General features: G+C 54.8%; 1 protein-coding gene across 1 annotated transcript; it reads left to right on the top strand.

The window, feature by feature from the left end:
- The first annotated feature begins 3,433 nt into the window (after positions 1-3,433).
- On the top strand, positions 3,434-11,602 carry LTO1 (LTO1 maturation factor of ABCE1). Its single transcript, XM_081064405.1, has 5 exons — positions 3,434-3,577; positions 5,318-5,423; positions 6,390-6,460; positions 9,921-10,038; positions 10,320-11,602. Exons 1-5 carry the CDS (start codon positions 3,528-3,530, stop codon positions 10,386-10,388), a joined length of 414 nt encoding a protein of 137 aa, XP_080920531.1. The 5' UTR covers positions 3,434-3,527; the 3' UTR covers positions 10,389-11,602.
- The last annotated feature ends 2,398 nt before the right edge of the window (positions 11,603-14,000 follow it).

Genomic DNA, 14,000 nt, shown 5'->3' on the forward strand with positions numbered 1-14,000 from the left:
AGCAATTTGTGAGTACAATATCGAAAAATCCAAGATAACGTAATCAGGCTTTTTCATCGTTTAGATTAAGACAATCTGGGTTCAAATTAGTACTTAAGGAACTCAACCAAGGAACCAATGGAGTGGAGTGGGGGGAGTCTCTTCAAAGTTTTATTTTCAAAGTAATAGTTTGAATCAATAGTGTTGATTTTTGTAAATCTTTCAAAGTTTGCACAATTTTAAAAAATTTGAAATTAAAGACTTGTGTACATTTGTACAAGTTTTTATGTCCATAAGTTTTATCCCATAATTGGTCTTTTTTTTTTTCCTCACATATCTGTTTTCCTATGCCCAAAGGAAATGCAGTATAAAATATACAAAATGCACAATAAAATATTTTCTTGTCTTTTCTTTCAGCTGATAAAATTTATGATAAAAAATGTAATATATATAGTCACTGTTTTTACATATATATATATAAAAGAAGAGTTCCCTTATTTGGGACATGTTTGTAATATAATATTAAGTGAGCAGGGGGAAGGACATAAAATTTTACATATATTAAGATTATTTTCATGTGAAAATTCAAAAGAAAATAATGTAACAAAATTAGCTAAAATTAATTGGTGGCTGGAGTAGTGAGAAAGCAAATTTGTTTGCTTGTTTGTTTTGCTCTTTTTCCAACATTCCAAATGTTTTGTGTTTTGGTTTGCTTATGAAAAAAAATAAACTAAAAAGGAAAAGACATTTTAAGAACACAATAATACACAATCTGTTTAATTTCACCTTCCAGAAATGTTTTTTATTGGGCTTTTTATGCTGACCCGAGAAACTCATGTTCACCGTGCACACATGGAATATTCAGAAAAATGTAAAAGAGAAAAGTTTAAATTCCTGTAATTTTAAAATCTAGGTATAGTCACCGTTAACATGGTGTACTTAACTTTCATTCTTTTTAAAAGCATAATTGTTTAGTGTCATTGGAACTGGAGTACAGGTAGAGTTTTGTTTGTTTGTTTTTCATTCTCTAAACATCAGCAGCATTTTCATTTTCCATGACGTTCCTTTTGTTTCAAACATTATTTTTGGCCGTTGCTGACAAGTGTTTGGTGTGAGAATCCTACCATATAGATGTCACCGTTTCTCCATTTTGTCACTGTACGCTGCTTTCTCCTTCTGGCTTTTCCAGATCACACTGCATTGAACATCATTGTACAAACAAGTATCACTTTTCTCTGCTTATTTTTCAGAGACGAAGTCTTCGAAGTGAAATTACTAGGTCAAAATTGAAAACCATTAAAAATACTCCTCCTGTCTTTCTACATTACCTGACTAAAAGGTAGTTTTAATTTATGCATCTGTGGGCAATGACAGTATCTTACCATTCTAAAAACATTTTCTTTTTAACTATTTTAAAAGGTAAAAACTGTCTCTCATTGTTCTTTCACTTAGTACTCCTATGATTACAAGTAAGGCTGTCTTTTTCTTTTGCCAGCCAGGCTTGATCTCTTCTGGGAATTATGTATTCAAATCCTGGCCCATTTTTTTCCTATTTCAATTAAGTTCTTTATAAACCAGAAATAATATTCCTTTGGTTATAATACTTATGATGAATGAATACCCAGGTTGTTATTTGGTTTTTAATTTTATTACTGCAGTTGGTATGTACAAGTGTGTATTTTCATGTAGTAAAATACACAGGTTTTCCCTTTGTGATTCCCTCCATGGCTTTTCATGTATTAAAAATGCTTTCCCATACTCACCAGAATTATCAAATGTTCTTAAAAATAATATATATATATAGATATATATATATATCTTTAAATCATCTGGAACTATTTTAATGAATGGTATGAGATATAAATGGAACTCGACTTTCCCCAAAAGCCAATTTTTCCATTATAGTGACTGATTAAAATATCCTTCCCCCATTAATTTGTGGTTCTTTTTATTGTGTGAGATTTTACGTGTACTAGAATCCCCTTCCAGGCCATTCTACTATATTTCATTCATCTGTCTCTTCTTGAACCAACATATCACAATATTTTAATTGAAACTTTATCATTTCATATCTGGTATGGTAAGTTCTCCGTATCATTTGTTTTCAAAAACATCTTAGTTATTCGTATTCATCCAGATGAAATATAGAATTTTGACACATTTCCCCCAGATCCCATAGAATTTTGTTCCTATCCAGGGTCATTCCTCGCCTGCAGTTTTCTTCACATGGATTCTGCTCAAATCTTCTTATTCGTAGGCAATTTATTGTGACTATGGGAAAGAGGATTTCCCCAATCCTCCCTGCTCAAGCTACGACTAATTATTGTCAGAATAACAGAAAGCAAGTGCTTTTTTTTTTTTTTTTTTTTTGCTGAACTCTGTCCAGTTCCGAGAATGTCTTCATTTTTTTCAGTTGTATTTTAAGGAGACTGCTTCTGCTACTTCAAGTCTATGTTCCATTGTCACTGAGCTAGAGGCACCTTTTTAAAAGTGTTCGCTCAGTGTCTCTCATGGAAAGGACACATGGGAGAACCAGGGCGAGGTAGTACTTAAACAAAAGGGGGGCAGGCCTCCTGCTGGAGTGGGGGCGCCGGTTGCTCTTAATTACAAACCCTCTGTACTATCGGATTCTTGACTTTGCAGAGTTATCACCCTGCTTTTGCTTTAACAACAAACAGCAAGACACACACAGACACACACAGACACACACACACTTTTATTTCAGGCTTTCAAATAACTCTTAAGATTTCAAGAGGGGGTGCCAACGTTTATTGCTGCCATTCGCGGGCGAGTGTGAAGGCGGCGAGGCTGCTTCCCTGTCACCTGCTGCAGGTGCCGATTCTCGAGGGTCCGGTCGGCTCGCGTTCCCTGAACCAAGGCCCGCAGCCCCCGGGTCACCGTTAACGTGGACTTGGTGGCATTTTAGGCTGCGGTCGGGAGTCTCACGTGGTCCTAGAAGGTGGCCCTGGGCTGTGGGTCGGGGTCAGCGAGCGCGGGGCGACGGGCCCCCTCCTCTGTGTCCTGTCGCCACCCCAGGAATTGCCCTTCCTGGCCGTTTTCCACCCCAGCTCCCACGGCAGCCTCCTGGCCCCTCCTGGCCCCGAGGCATTGGTTCTTGGATAGCTTTTCCAGTTTCTTCCCTGGTTCTTTCGGAGCCGCTTTTGGCAATTCGGTGCCATGTGCTCGGTTGTGTAACACTGAAAGCATGGGTCACGCCCCCTCTCCGCTGCCAGGTGGACGCTCAGGGTGGGAACCCCCCGGCCTCTGGAGGGAGCCCAGGCGGGAGGGCGGGGGGCGGGGGGCGGGGCTGCGTCCCCGCTCGGCCCCGCCCGGCCCCGCCCCGCCCCGCCAGGCCCCGCCCCCGCGCACGCGCTTCCACCCCGCGCCGGCGCCTGCTGGACCCTGCCGCGCGCCGTCCTTACCCGGCCTGCCCCGCGCCGCCGCCGCCGCCGCCGCCGGAAGTGAGTTTCGCCTCTTCGGAAGCGGGTGGTGAGCTCGAGCCTGGCGGGTGGCGGAGCTCCGGGCCGAAGGCGGGCCGCCCTGCCGCCATGGCCGGGGATCGGGACCTGTTCGACGCCATCGTGATGGCGGATGACAGGTGAGTGGGCAGCCTCAGCTGGGACCGGCCCCCGCCCGCTGGCTGCGCGGCCGCGGGCTGCCTTCCGCCGGGGACGCCCCGTCTTCGCGCGCGACAGACCTTCGCCGTCTGTGCCGACCTGGGGGCGGTCCGCCCCGCGCGCCCGCGGGATGTGACGGCCCCGCGCGGGTTGCACGGCGTTTGAAGCCGGCGGCCGCGTCCTGCGGACCCTCCGGACTCGGCGTGGAGGCCCCCGGGCTGCACGCGAGGGCCCCGGGGTTTGCAGCGCAGGTTCTCGGGCCTCGGGTCCGGCTCGCGGAACAGCTTCCAGGTTCCCCGCGTGTTTCGCGTGTCCCTCCGGGCGGGGTCCCGGGTAGCTCGGCCCGCTCGTTGGGGACGAGGCTTCACGACGCACGGCGCCGGGGGGCTGCGGGCGGGCGGGGGGGGCGGCCCGGCTGTTCCCGCTTCGGGCCTCCGCTCGTGGGGCCTCGGCTCGTGGGGCCTCGGCTCGTGGGGCCTCCGCTCGTGGGGCCCCCGCTCGTGGGGCCTCGGCTCGTGGGGCCTCGGCTCGTGGGGCCTCCGCTCGTGGGGCCTCCGCTCGTGGGGCCTCCGCTCGTGGGGCCCCGGCTCGTGGGGCCTCCGCTCGTGGGGCCCCCGCTCGTGGGGCCCCCGCTCGTGGGGCCTCCGCTCGTCGGGCCTCGGCTCGTCGGGCCTCCGCTCGTGGGGCCCCCGCTCGTCGGGCCCCCGCTCGTGGGGCCTCCGCTGGTCGGGCCCCCGCTCGTGGGGCCCCCGCTCGTCGGGCCTCGGCTCGTGGGGCCTCCGCTCGTGGGGCCCCCGCTCGTCGGGCCCCGGCTCGTGGGGCCTCCGCTCGTGGGGCCCCCGCTCGTGGGGCCTCCGCTCGTCGGGCCTCGGCTCGTGGGGCCTCCGCTCGTGGGGCCTCCGCTCGTCGGGCCCCCGCTCGTGGGGCCTCCGCTCGTGGGGCCTCCGCTCGTGGGGCCTCGGCTCGTGGGGCCTCCGCTCGTCGGGCCTCGGCTCGTGGGGCCTCCGCTCGTGGGGCCTCCGCTCGTGGGGCCCCGGCTCGTCGGGCCTCCGCTCGTGGGGCCTCCGCTCGTCGGGCCTCCGCTCGTGGGGCCTCCGCTCGTCGGGCCTCCGCTCGTGGGGCCTCGGCTCGTCGGGCCTCCGCTCGTGGGGCCCCCGCTCGTGGGGCCCCCGCTCGTGGGGCCTCGGCTCGTCGGGTCTCGGCTCGTCGGGCCTCCGCTCGTGGGGCCTCCGCTCGTCGGGCCTCGGCTCGTGGGGCCCCCGCTCGTGGGGCCCCCGCTCGTCGGGCCCCCGCTCGTGGGGCCCCCGCTCGTGGGGCCTCCGCTCGTCGGGCCTCGGCTCGTGGGGCCTCCGCTCGTGGGGCCCCCGCTCGTCGGGCCCCCGCTCGTGGGGCCTCCGCTCGTGGGGCCTCCGCTCGTGGGGCCTCGGCTCGTGGGGCCTCCGCTCGTCGGGCCTCCGCTCGTCGGGCCTCCGCTCGTGGGGCCTCCGCTCGTGGGGCCTCCGCTCGTGGGGCCTCGGCTCGTCGGGCCTCCGCTCGTGGGGCCCCCGCTCGTGGGGCCCCCGCTCGTGGGGCCCCCGCTCGTGGGGCCTCCGCTCGTCGGGCCTCCGCTCGTGGGGCCCCGGCTCGTCGGGCCGTGCGGGGGGCCGTGCGGGGGGACGGCCCGCCCGGGAAGGGGACCCGCCGTCCTCGTCCTGGGCCCACGCTCGCCGCTCTCGGCCCAGGTTCCGCGGGGAAGGCTACCGGGAAGGCTACGAGGAAGGCAGCACGTTGGGCATCGTTGAGGGCCGACGCCACGGCGCGGTACACGGAGCCAAGATCGGCTCCGAGGTGAGTGGGGACCCCGCGCCCCAACGCGTCCTTTTCACGGGCTGTTTACAACTTACTGTGATGGTCGGTGCGAGGGAGCCGGGCCCTCAGGCCGCAGGCCAGGTACAGCGTTGGCGGGGAAATGGGCTCAGTGCGGAACGGGGTGGATACTGACGTGGGGGGGTCGGAGGAGGACAAAACCCCCCCTCAGTCACCGCACTTACCCGGGGCGGTCGTGCTGCTGCCTCGGCTCTTAATGTTCCGTTTTCATTTACGCCCCAATTCCCGAACATCTGTAATTTGCCTTCCCTGCTGCCCCTTGCCCCAGAGTGGCCCCCACGGACGGCCGGCCCTAAGCGGAAAGGCGGAGGCGCTCGTGACTGTGTTAGGCGTCTGTTGCTGCAGAATGAACGGCCGCGAAGCGTGTGGGCCGAAGACAGCACACGCTTGTTATCTCCTGGCTCCTGCCGCTCAGGAGTCTGCGAGCAGCTGAGCTGGCTGGTCGGGGCTCAGGGTCTCCCGGTGACGGAGTCGAGGTCAGCGGGGGCCGCAGGCATGTGACTGGGGCTGGAAGCGCCACTTGTGAGGTGCCCACACAGCTCTTGTTCTCGCCTTGGACCTCTGCACGGGGCTGCTTCACTGCCCTGGTGACACTGGAGCCGGTGAGGAAGGCAGAAGTGACCTTGTGTGTGGTGCTTAGCCTCAGAGGTCATGTGCTCCGTCTTCCTGCCTTCTGTGGCCACACTGTCCACCCTGGTACCATCAGGGGCTGCCCAGGACATGGCCCGCGGGACCCCGTGGAGGCTGGCTGCCCCACTGACGACTTCACCTAATTTCTGCTGCCTGATGCTCCACACGCACTTCTACAACAGCAACAGGAGACCCCACCGCCCTCCTCCGCACCTATCGTTTTGAGAGTAGGGTAATTAGACCAAGGGCAGCCAGTGGCTTATTAATTTCTAGCTTAAATGTTTTTTAAATTTACAGATCGGGTGCTACCAAGGTTTTGCTTTTGCTTGGAGGTGTCTCCTGCACGGCCGGGCCACTGAGAAGGACAGGTAAAGTTTGAGACTTCTTTTTTTTCTCCCGTGCGTGGACCAGGAGTTCTGGTTCCATTAGCTTGCTGTGACCTTGAGCAGTTAATGTCTCAGTGTCCTCATCTGGAAAATGGAGAAAATAATCACACCAAACCTGAATGTTGTTAAGAGAGTCACAGGAAATAGTACAGTCGTCCCCCTTATCTGCGGTTTCAGTCAACCAGGGTCTGAAACTATTACATGGAAAATTCCAGACATAAACAGTTCACGAGTGTTCAATTTGGCACCATTGTGAACAGCGTGAGGAAGTCTCGCGCGGACCTGCTCCTGTGTGCCCAGGACACGCCTCTCCCCGTGCCCAGCGTCTCCACGCCACAGACTCTCCCGCCCGCTAGTGGCTGCTTCGGGGACCAGCTCAGAATTGCAGGGCTGTGTTCACGTCACCCTCATGTCACTTAATGGCCACAAAGCGCAGGAGTCGTGATGTCGGCCACTTGGACATGCTGGAGAGAAGCCATAAAGTGCTTCCTTTAAAACAGTGTGTAAGGATTTGGTGCTGTCCATGGGGTCTTAGAATGTACCCCTGCAGATAAGGGGGCCTGTAACCAGGGAGTGCCAGGCATGTTTTCAGTGTTGGATGAACACCGGTCGTTACTACTTCGCGAGTTCTCAGGTCCCCCTGGCTTTCTCCTGGTGCCATTAGAGCACCAGGTGGCTTTTAGGTCGACTGTCGTTAGTAATGGTGAAATTGATGATATCGTCTCCTCCATCTTTCCTCTAAACTTCTCATAAGCAGAGTACAACAGTCTTGGTATGATAGGGCTCAGAAATGGTGCCCTTGTTGTCACCAGGTTTTTAAAAGTGTAGCTAACTAGGTCTGTTAACGAGGTAACACATTTCATGTGTTCAGCACGTGTCTGGTTCTTAGCAGCACTGGGTACGTATGAGCCGTTGGAGCATTTTTAACCTATTCTTACACACTGTGCTGCTTACGAAGGCGCCATGGCCCTGTCACGTCTGTGCTCATTCCGAAGCCGGGAACGTGCCCTGAAGTAGAAGGAGCACGTGGCCTGGCCGTTCTGCCCTCCTGCTCATGGGAACCGACTCAGCCTCGCTGGTGCTGTGTCCTCGCCTGGTGGCTTTGCTTAGCCTGGGAGGGGCGCAAGGAGAGTGGGCAACAGAGCAGGGAAGGTGGCATTCCCCTGTCGAGTGACTCGTTGCCTTCATGAAATAGCTAGGCTTTCTAGAATTTACCCCCCTCCCCCTTCAGATACAGGACCAGGATGCCTGCCGCTGAGTGTGGGTGATTCTGAGGTTGCCTGTCTCTGACTTGTCCGTGTCACTGGGCCACTCCATTTGCGTGAGTCCTTGGGAGGTGACTGAGGTGTATCTCTTTGCGGGGAATGTCCTCTGAGGACTCAGCGAGGGTGCAGGATGGCCGGTGGTCGGTTAGAATAGTGGCTGGCAGCCTGTGTGTGACGCCACTGGATGGCAGTGGAAGCTGAGCTTGGCGCTCCACCCCGCCACACAAAGGACCAGGAGAAACACCTCTTGGAGTTCTCCCTGTCCCCCCTCTCCCGCCGGCACTGTGTGCGAGGGGTCCCACATCCAGGGGCTGCCACCCCTTGCCCAGAGCAGGGGTTCCCTAACTCCTTAAAGCCGTGCCTCCAGTCTGTCGGAGTAGGAGCCCCGGTGGTTGGCTCGGCAGGTGGAAGTCCCCCCAACCTGGGTGCTCACTCCCCTGCACCCACCACCCACCAGCAATGCCTGAGGCGCTCTTTGAGCCTGAAAGCCTTTACCTTGGAGCCATGGTTCGCAGACTACGTTTTATAAGTCAGTGCAATTAAAAAAAAATGTTAGAAGGCTGATAAAGGATCTTCTGCTTCATGTTCCAAGTAAGGACCTGCCATCTGCATCATTGCTCAGTAAAATTGGGCTTTGACCCCGCAGACCACAGAGAGCAGTAGCTAAGACCTTAGGGTGCTTTGCAGCTGGGACGTGGCTTTTCCAGAAACTCTGGGGTGCTTCTTGTCCCTTTGAGCAGCTGGCTAGAGCCTCATGCAGCTCGGCCTTTGGCCAGGGCTGAAGTTGGGCACTCTGCCTACGTCATTTTTGTTACATCAGCCGTGAGTGGTTCACTCCCTCCTGACATGCACTGGCTTTGCTGGGTGTGTTTGGAGTGGCTTCACCGGCCAGAGAAGGATAAGTCACTACTTGCAAAGTTGAAAATGGGTGGTGTTCTCGTATGGTGTTAGAATACAGCCCTTTCCCATCTGTTGGCATCTGCCTGCCATCTCCCTGGAGACCGAGTGCTTTGTTGCCTTAGGTAACTTGCTTTGACTTTTCACTTTCTCAGAGAGGGAGCCATGCGTTCTGTGTATCACTCACTCGTGTACCTAAAGCCGGCAAACATAGCAGGTACTCAGGAGGTCTTGGTTGCTTTGAATTGTTATTGATTCATCTCGAGGACACATTCTTTGAAAGTCCCATTAATCTAGCATATTCTTGCCACTCAGCTGATCAGATGTGGCACATTATCCAGATGTGGGCACATCGGCTTTTTTTTTATTATTATTAAATTTATTGGGGTGACAATTGTTAGTAAAGTTACATAGATTTCAGGTGTACAATTCTGTATTACATCATCTATAAATCCCATTGTGTGTTCACCACCCAGAGTCAGTTCTCCTTCCATCACCATATATTTGATCCCCCTTACCCTCATCTCCCACCCCCCATCGGCTTGCTTTTAACCTGCTCCCAGGAGAGCACCCTGGCCCTCAGGGTCTGGTAGAAGCGAGGAGATGAACATTTATGGAGCGCCTGCCCTGTGCTACTAGATTCTGCACTTGCCACCGAGCATGTGTGCTCTAGGAAGCCTGTGGGGTCGCCGTTAACACCCCATTTTACAGATGAGGATGCCGAGGTCCGAGGCTGAATAACCAGGCGCCTGGGCCCCTTCTGCACCGCCACTTCCCACCCAGCGGAGCCCTTTTTCTCCCTGGGGAGGGGGCTGGACTCTTGGGACACTGGCCCTGCCTTTGGCAGGGAAGGGCCTTGCTGGTTCACCTGCCGCTGAACCCCCAAGCCTGGGAGCAGCGTGTCTCAGTCCTGGAAAGTCCGCAGGCCCAGAGCAGGCTTGGTTGTGCCCAGCGTGCCCTTTCCTGTCTAGTTTTGTCTGTTCCCATGTCTGCGACCCAGGGAAGCAGCCGTCGGCGTGCTTGTTGTGGGTTGTCTCTGTGCCCGGCTCCACGGCACATCTGCTCGGGCCGTACTTGATGTGGAGGCATGGGTGTGGGCGAGAGCACGTTGCTCAGTAAATAAATACTATTTCGCGTGATAAGAAAAGGAATCACCGGCTCTGAACTTAGCCATGCTCAGCACGCCCATCGCTCTTGAGCAAGCAGTCACCGTGGTTGTTACGTGCGCTGAGCCTGTTGTGTACAGAGGACTAAAAGCCTTTCATTTCTGTGCTTTACAGCAAAAAGATGAAGGTCTTAGAATCGTTGATTGGAATGATTCAGAAATTCCCTTACGATGACCCTACTTATGCCAAACTTCACGACGACTTAGACAGAATTCGGGGAAGATTTAAACAGGTTTGTCCGCGGTGTTTCTTTTGGTGGGAGAGCCTTCCTCAGAAGAGCCGTGGGCCCTGGGGGCTCACTCTGCTAATGGTCTCGGGCTGCGTGTGCAAAGCGTTTTGTGTGTCGACTGCAGAGTCTAGCGAAGAGGTGTTAGGGCTTCTGGAAGGGTGGTGACATAAATAAGCAAAGCTGCAGCTAGAGAGAGGTGGGCTCTAGTGTGTGAGGAGAATCCATGAGATTGTAAAAAAAAAAACCAAACAAAAAAAACCGTCGTTTTTCTTTTGTGTTTTCAGCTTTGTTCATTACTGAATGTTCAGCCGGACTTTAAAATTAGCGTGGAAGGTTCTGGACTTTCGTTTTGAGGACGACAGATGAACAGACAGAACATCAAGGACGGATGTCTGTGTGTTAGGCGTTTAAAAATGTGGTTGAAGAAGAGCAGTGGTGGGGTTGGTCTTCGTTGTTCTGGAGGGAGGGTCCCAGTTTGGCCAATGGAAGGGTTCCCTTCCCCGATCTGCTTGTGTGGCCTCGGTGTCCCCACGGGGCCCTCCACACAGGCCTGTCCTGTGTCCCACCCTGTCTGCTGTGTAGCCTGGGCGAGGCACTCACTGGTCCCGTCCAGCTGGGCAGCAGGCCTGGCAGCTTCTTGACTAGGGTTGGCTCTGGGGGGGATTCCCCCCAAACCTGGATTCAGTGCTCAGAGGGACAAGGTTTTCAAAAACGGAGAGCGTCAGGGTTGACGTGAAGTTAGTGAGTGTCAGCAGGCGCTGACATTTAAGATGCGTGAGCACTGTGACATGCCTCCCTGTTTTATTGAATCCCTTCAGTAGCCCACGAGGTGAGGTTATTCCTTTTTACAGATGCCAGACCGACCTGTGGCATCTGGCAGAGAGAAGAGGCCCGCGGCCCGCTCAGTACTGCGGTGGGGGGGGCTTCCAGCATCAGAACCGGTTCAAGGGGAAAGTGTTCGACTGAAGACCAAGTGTGCGGCCACCACGCCGTACACAGAGCTTTGGGAGTCTGGCGGTGAGCACACGCCTTCTCCCTTTTAATGGCTTCTGTCGTCTGCCCACACGCGCAGAGGGCATCGTATATGCAAGGGCCGGCCCGGTGGAGGGGAGCGGGTTCCCCACGTCACCCTCCCTGAGCTACTTCATACGTGACTGCACGGGCCCACGTCCCCGGAGGGTGCCCAGGGCTGTGGCATGCTGCTCCCCAACTCCTGTCGGGGGGAGCGTGTCCAAAAACAGGGAGAGGGGTGAATAAAGGAAGAGGCTGGAGACCCGAGTGGCATTCCTGGGGAGCCGGGCTGGGCGTTTTGTCCCCCAGTTGGTGGCCTCGCTGCACTAAGTGTGCCTGTCCTCACCCGCAGCCCCTCAGTTTGGGGCGTCTTGTGTGCTGGGTGCACCCCTCAAACACTGCTTTCCTCATGTTGGTCCTCCAGGGCTCTCTCCTGGCGGCAAGAGGCAGGGGCCGCCACATTTCCCTTGCTGGTTTTTGTGTCTTCTGTTACCTGTTGTGATAATGTATTGTTTTTGTAATTGGAGAACAAAAATAAATAGCGTATTTTAAAGCTAAAGGCCGTCTGGGACCATTCATAATGCGACACGCAGCCAATGCCTTCGTTCCTCCGTGGTACCTGGGGTCTAGGTACAAAGGAAGGTGTGTAGCTTTCCATCCACGTGTTTCATTAACACAGAAACAGTTCCTGTGAAAGAAGGGTACCCGCGTTTTCCAGGTAGGTCAGTTCCTGCTGACCTGGGCCCAGCTGCCTGCCAGCAGTTATTAGTCTCTCCTGCCCCAAGCTTCTCTCTCTCCCTCTCCCCCCATCTCTCCCTCCTTCCCTCCCTCACCCCTCGCTCCCTCAGCCTCTCCCATACCAGGTGTTAGCGTGAGCAGCAGCCAGCCACTTCTGTCCCCATCACGCTGGGCCAGGCTGCCTCATTGACCTTCAGGGTCCCCAGACACTGGGTTGAGCTGTGCCTGCCTAGACCCAGTTTCCAGGAACCCTTGGTCGCCCCAGACAGCCTTCGATTCTAATCCAAGCGGAGGCCCCCTTACCAGTCACTCACGCGATCGCAGGTGACGCCGTCCGCAGCGGTGGGTTCAGGAATGGGCATGGCTCCTCTGCTAATGCGATCACAGTGGAAGTCTTCTGAGAGCTTCTGGGAAAAGTTACATCACTTACAAGAGAGAGGGTATCTGTTCTGGAAGGTGTTCCATGGGGATGTGACATCTGGAACTACTGAGGCAACATGTAATCAGCCAGTGTGGCCACCCCTGGGTATGGCAGAGCAGAGTCAGAGCGCACCTGGCCCTGCGGGCCTTGCGAGCGGCTCGGTGTACGGGCTCCGTGTAAATGAGCCCATGGGGTTGGGTTTCCATCGTTTGTGTGCCGTGTCGCCCTGCTTGCCCTCTCCCCGTTCCATCCCATCCCATCCTGTCTACCTGGTCCTCTTGGGTGTCAACCTTTGTCCAGATAGGCCAAGAATTCGGGAGCTCTTGGGTTGGATTTTGTCCCTTTCTGGTGGGTTCATAGTTTTCCCAAGGCTTTGGCCTGCTCCCTCCTCCTGCTCAGAAACGCCCAGCATATTTTGTGCTACTTTATTAGTCAGGTCGGGCGGCCATAACAAATAACACAGACGGGCGGCTTATACAACAGACACTCGCTGTCCCCAGTCCTGGTGGCTGGAGCCCGAGAGCCAGGTGTCGGCAGGGCTGGTTCTGAGGCCTCTCTCCTCGGCGTGCAGACGGCCGTCTTCTCCCTGTATTGTCCCTCTGTGTGTGTCTGTGTCCTCCTCTCTATAAAAAAGTTTTTTTTTTAAATTGGGGATTACTGGGGAACAGTGTGTTTCTCCAGGGCCCATCAGCTCCAAGTCGTTGTCCTTCAGTCTAGTTGTGGAGGGCGCAGCTGAGCCCCAAGTCCAGTCACCGTTTTTAGTCTTAGTTGCAGGGGGCGCAGCCCACCATCCCATGTGGGAATTGAACTGGCAGCCTTGGTGAGAGCTTGCGCTCTAACCAACTGAGCCATCTGGCTGCCCCCCTGATCTCTCCTTATAAGGGCCCCAGTCATATGGCTTAAGGGCCCACCCCAGTGACCTCCGTTTACCTTCATCACCTCTAACGACCACAACTCCAAATACAGTCCCATTCTGAGGTGCTAGGGGTCAGGACTCGCAGCATAGGAATTTTGGGGGGGACACAACTCAGCCCGTAACTGCCACCCTGACTTGGGACTTGGGACTTTTCACTTAAAAGTTGACGATACTTCATTTTATTTTTCTAGAATGTTAGGAATTAGAGTAAGCATATTAATCAACCCTCCACCTAAACTGAGCACTTTGCAGCCGCACTCAGAGGCACCATGGTGGCCAAAGGGAGGTGCCTGACTATAGGCCACACCGCCATCCCCAAAGAAGGAAGGCCACATGTTACCTACTTATTTCGCCTTCACCGCATTGTTTTTCTCCTCCCAGTGGTGAGAAGGTAGACACTGGAGAAAGGGTAAGCGTCTTACTGAGTGGCCGCGGGTGACCACCCTTATCTTCTTCATGTCCCTGAATTGGCCACTAACCTTGTGAGGCACTGCTCCCCCCACTTCCCACATGGAGGCACGGCTGCCCAGTCGAGCTGAGTGACATGCCGGTGGTCCCAGCAAGCGGCTGTCCTCAGGCCTGACAGCACAGGGGGGCTTGAGCAGTTTGCTTACATTACTCTTAGCTGGAAAGGAGCCGCATTTTCCTGACCATTGGCGGCCTGTCTCTAACCAGTCCTGCATCTAGTGGAATGAGGCAAAGGCAGGTGGATTTGTGGGAAAGGAGCTGTCCTAAGTTGCTGTAGGAGAGACAGCAAATAAAGGGCCATCGGCCATCCTGACCCTTGTAGGCAGGGCCCACCGAGAGTCGTACGTGGCACTTGGGGAGTCCAGAGCTGGGGTGGGGGTGTTCAGCTCTGCTTGGGGAATAAGGGAATGA

This window comes from Rhinolophus hipposideros, assembly GCF_964194185.1.
Source record: "Rhinolophus hipposideros genome assembly, chromosome: 10".
Classification (NCBI taxonomy): domain Eukaryota; kingdom Metazoa; phylum Chordata; class Mammalia; order Chiroptera; family Rhinolophidae; genus Rhinolophus; species Rhinolophus hipposideros.

What these genes read in the sequence shown, in the direction of transcription:
- LTO1 (XM_081064405.1), top strand. Translation starts at nt 3,528, where the DNA reads ATGGCCGGGGATCGGGACCTGTTCGACGCCATCGTGATGGCGGATGAC. An exon ending in GAGCCAAGATCGGCTCCGAG is followed by an intron (nt 5,424 to 6,389) that starts GTGAGTGGGGAC and finishes TTAAATTTACAG; the next exon opens with ATCGGGTGCTACCAAGGTTT. An exon ending in TTCGGGGAAGATTTAAACAG is followed by an intron (nt 10,039 to 10,319) that starts GTTTGTCCGCGG and finishes TTGTGTTTTCAG; the next exon opens with CTTTGTTCATTACTGAATGT.